Below are 2,760 nucleotides of genomic sequence, written 5' to 3' on the forward strand. Positions count from 1 at the left end.
CGAGCCGGGGCTGGGAACATGGCTTTGGCGGCCGGAGGCCGCTGGCTTGGCCTGCAGGAACCACCACACCTCTCCCCGCGGAGGGCCTGGGAGGGCGGCCGCCCCAGGAGAGGCAGCAGGCGAGAGGCAAGTGTGCTTTTAGGGAGGCTTGGAGGCTGCCATTTCTCGCTGGCTTGGAGGACAGTGGAAAAAGAGAGGTGGAGGGAGGGATGCAGAGCGTTCGCTGGCGTCTCCCTTCCCTTGCCTAGCCAAGAAGTTTCCCCATCGCCTCCGGTCTTGGAGACACCGTCTTGTTTTCTGGAAGACCTCGCCTGAGCCCGTGAGGGTTCATGCGGAGGGCTCCCCGGGCCCTCGTACCGCCCGAGCCCTCACCAGCGCCCATCCCTTGGCTCCAGGAGGTGTGAACTTTCTCCGCTTTCACTTTTGGTTTTTTGGTTTGAGGGATCACCGCTTTGGTGCTGGAGTGTGGCCGGTTCTGGTAGCTCACCAGCCACGTCCCTGCCAGCTTGGTTGAGGTAGCTGGGGTTGGGCATCTGTCTTCTGATGATGGTCTGTCTTGGGTGGCATGGGTTTTCGCCATGAGATGAACTTGAAGAGCCAGAACTTCCTTTCCCCTCAGCAGCTTTTGGGTCCTGAGTCACGTCATCTGCTCCCCGTCCCCGACCCGGGGGGTCCCGGGAGAGGTTCCCTCAAGTCCGGGCAGAGAAGCCTCTACGGGGAGAAGGTGGTGGTGGTCTCGGCCTCCACACTCATTGAGGAGCGCCGGGTGTGCCGGCAGGAAGACCACTGCCGCAGCCGCTCCTGGCTGAGGCAGCCCAAGTCCTTGAAGAGCTTGAAGAGGTCGTTGCGGAACTTGACGCCGATGAAGGCGTACAGGAAAGGGTTGACGCAGCAGCGCACGCTGGCCAGGCTGTAGGTGATATCGTAGGCGATGTTGAGCTGCTTGCTGAGCTCACAGGTGGTGGTGCTATTGGCGTTGGCCACCGTCTTGGCCAGGACCACCCCGTTGTAGGGCAGCTGGAAAGCGATGAAGACCACCACCACGGCGATGATCACCTTGATGGCCTTGTTGCGCTCGAAGTTGCGCGCCTGGAGCAGGGTGCGGATGATGACCAGGTAGCAGAAGCTCATGGCCACCAGGGGGATCAGAAAGCCCACCACCATCTGGGCCACCTGGATGGCGATCAAGGCCTCCACCTGGTCGGTGACGAGAGAGCACCGAAAGGCTTGCTCGCTGTTGCTCCTCAGGATGTTGCTGAACAGCATCTCTGGGATGGAGAGCACCGTGGCCAGAACCCAGATGCCCACACAGGAGAGCTTGCTGATGAGAAGGACGCGGGCCCGGTGCCGGTGGGCCGAGACGGCCTGCACGATGGCCACGTAGCGGTCGATGCTGATGCAGAGGAGCAGGAGCATGCCGGTGAAGAAGCTGATCTTGTAGATGGCAAAGATGAGCTTGCAGATGTTGACACCGAAGACCCAGGACTTGGCGGCGCTGTAGGCCCAGAAGGGAAGGGTCAGGAGGAAGAGGATATCCGCCACGGCCAGGTTGAGCAGGTAGGTATCGGTCATGGTCTTGAGCCTCTTGAAATAGATGTAGGTCAGCACGACCAGCGCGTTGCCCAGCAGACCCACGAAGCAGATGACGGAGTACATGGCTGGGAGGAACCAGGCCTTAAAGTCCCGCACTTCCTTCTTGTCGCACACGGACTCGAACAGGGTGTAGTCCACCGTCGTGTTTTCTCCGATGTAATCGTCCGTGACCTCATCTTGGCACAGGCACACCTGTGGGGAAGGGAAACAGGGAAACACGATCCAGCTTAGCTGAGTGGGTCACAATCTCGCTGACCTGGGATTGCCCAGAGCCGTGGCTTCAAAGTGTGGTCCCTACCGTCAGCATCATCACCATCACCATCACCATCACCATCACCATCACCATCACCATCACCATCACCTGCACGTTCTTGGACCCCACCTGACACCTCCTGCACCAGAATCTCAGGGAGTGGGGCCCAGGACTCAGTTTTCCTGAACTTTCCAGGTGGTTCTTTGTTTGAAACCAACAATGTGCTGACAGTGGACTGGAAATAGTCTGGCTTTGAGGTCAACCGAGCCGTGAGATGGTTAAACACACTGCATCTCTCTGAGCCTGAGTTTTCTCCTCTGTGAAATGGAGACGAACACCATCCCCTTCATGTGGTCGTTGTGCGGTACCTCTCCCAGGTTAGGCACCCACTGGTCTCCGCAGAGGGGTTATTTTGTGGGAGCCAGTCTTTCTTCTTGCGCCTCCTTCAGAACCTGGCGGAAAGAGCTTTCCAGAAGGGAGCCTACACAGCACCTCAGCTTTGGAGGGAAAATCCACCTGGACGTTAAGGTTGAGCAGAGCCTGGAGTGAGGAGAGAGGAAGGCAAAGGCTCGCTCTGGTGTGGGACAGGCTGCCGTGACTATGGATGGCGAGCGACTTGAAGACTTTTATGGACCCCGGGGCCCGGGACACAGTGCTGGGGACACAGCAGGGCTCAGGCAACGCGTGCCCAGCGCACTGAACTCCGCGGCAGGGCCACCGCCTCCTCAGCTGTGATCGGTCCCCTTGGAGCCTCGGAAGGAAGCACAGCTCTGTCTCCCGCCATCTCCTCCCACCTCTCTGCCTCTCTCTTCCTCGCAGTCTCCAGGCAGATTCCCGACCAGCAGGCTCTGCTCGGGGCTTTTGAAAGCCTGTCTGCAGAGCAGGTGAAGTTTGGGCGGCCTGCTGTGAGTTTA

The 2,760-nt window shown here is 59.4% G+C and overlaps 1 protein-coding gene across 1 annotated transcript in view; it reads right to left on the bottom strand.

Moving 5' to 3' along the window:
- Positions 1 to 79: 79 nt before the first annotated feature.
- The window catches only part of CCR7 (C-C motif chemokine receptor 7), a 4,728-nt gene continuing 2,047 nt past the window's right edge, over positions 80 to 2,760 (bottom strand). Inside the window, exon 2 of the mRNA XM_023764397.1 lies at positions 80 to 1,785. Coding sequence (XP_023620165.1) covers positions 712 to 1,785 — 1,074 coding nt within the window. The 3' untranslated portion in view covers positions 80 to 711. The remainder of the gene's footprint in view (positions 1,786 to 2,760) is intronic.

The sequence above is a fragment of the Myotis lucifugus genome, unplaced genomic scaffold, assembly GCF_000147115.1.
Source record: "Myotis lucifugus unplaced genomic scaffold, Myoluc2.0 scaffold_329, whole genome shotgun sequence".
NCBI classification, from domain to species: Eukaryota; Metazoa; Chordata; class Mammalia; order Chiroptera; family Vespertilionidae; genus Myotis; species Myotis lucifugus.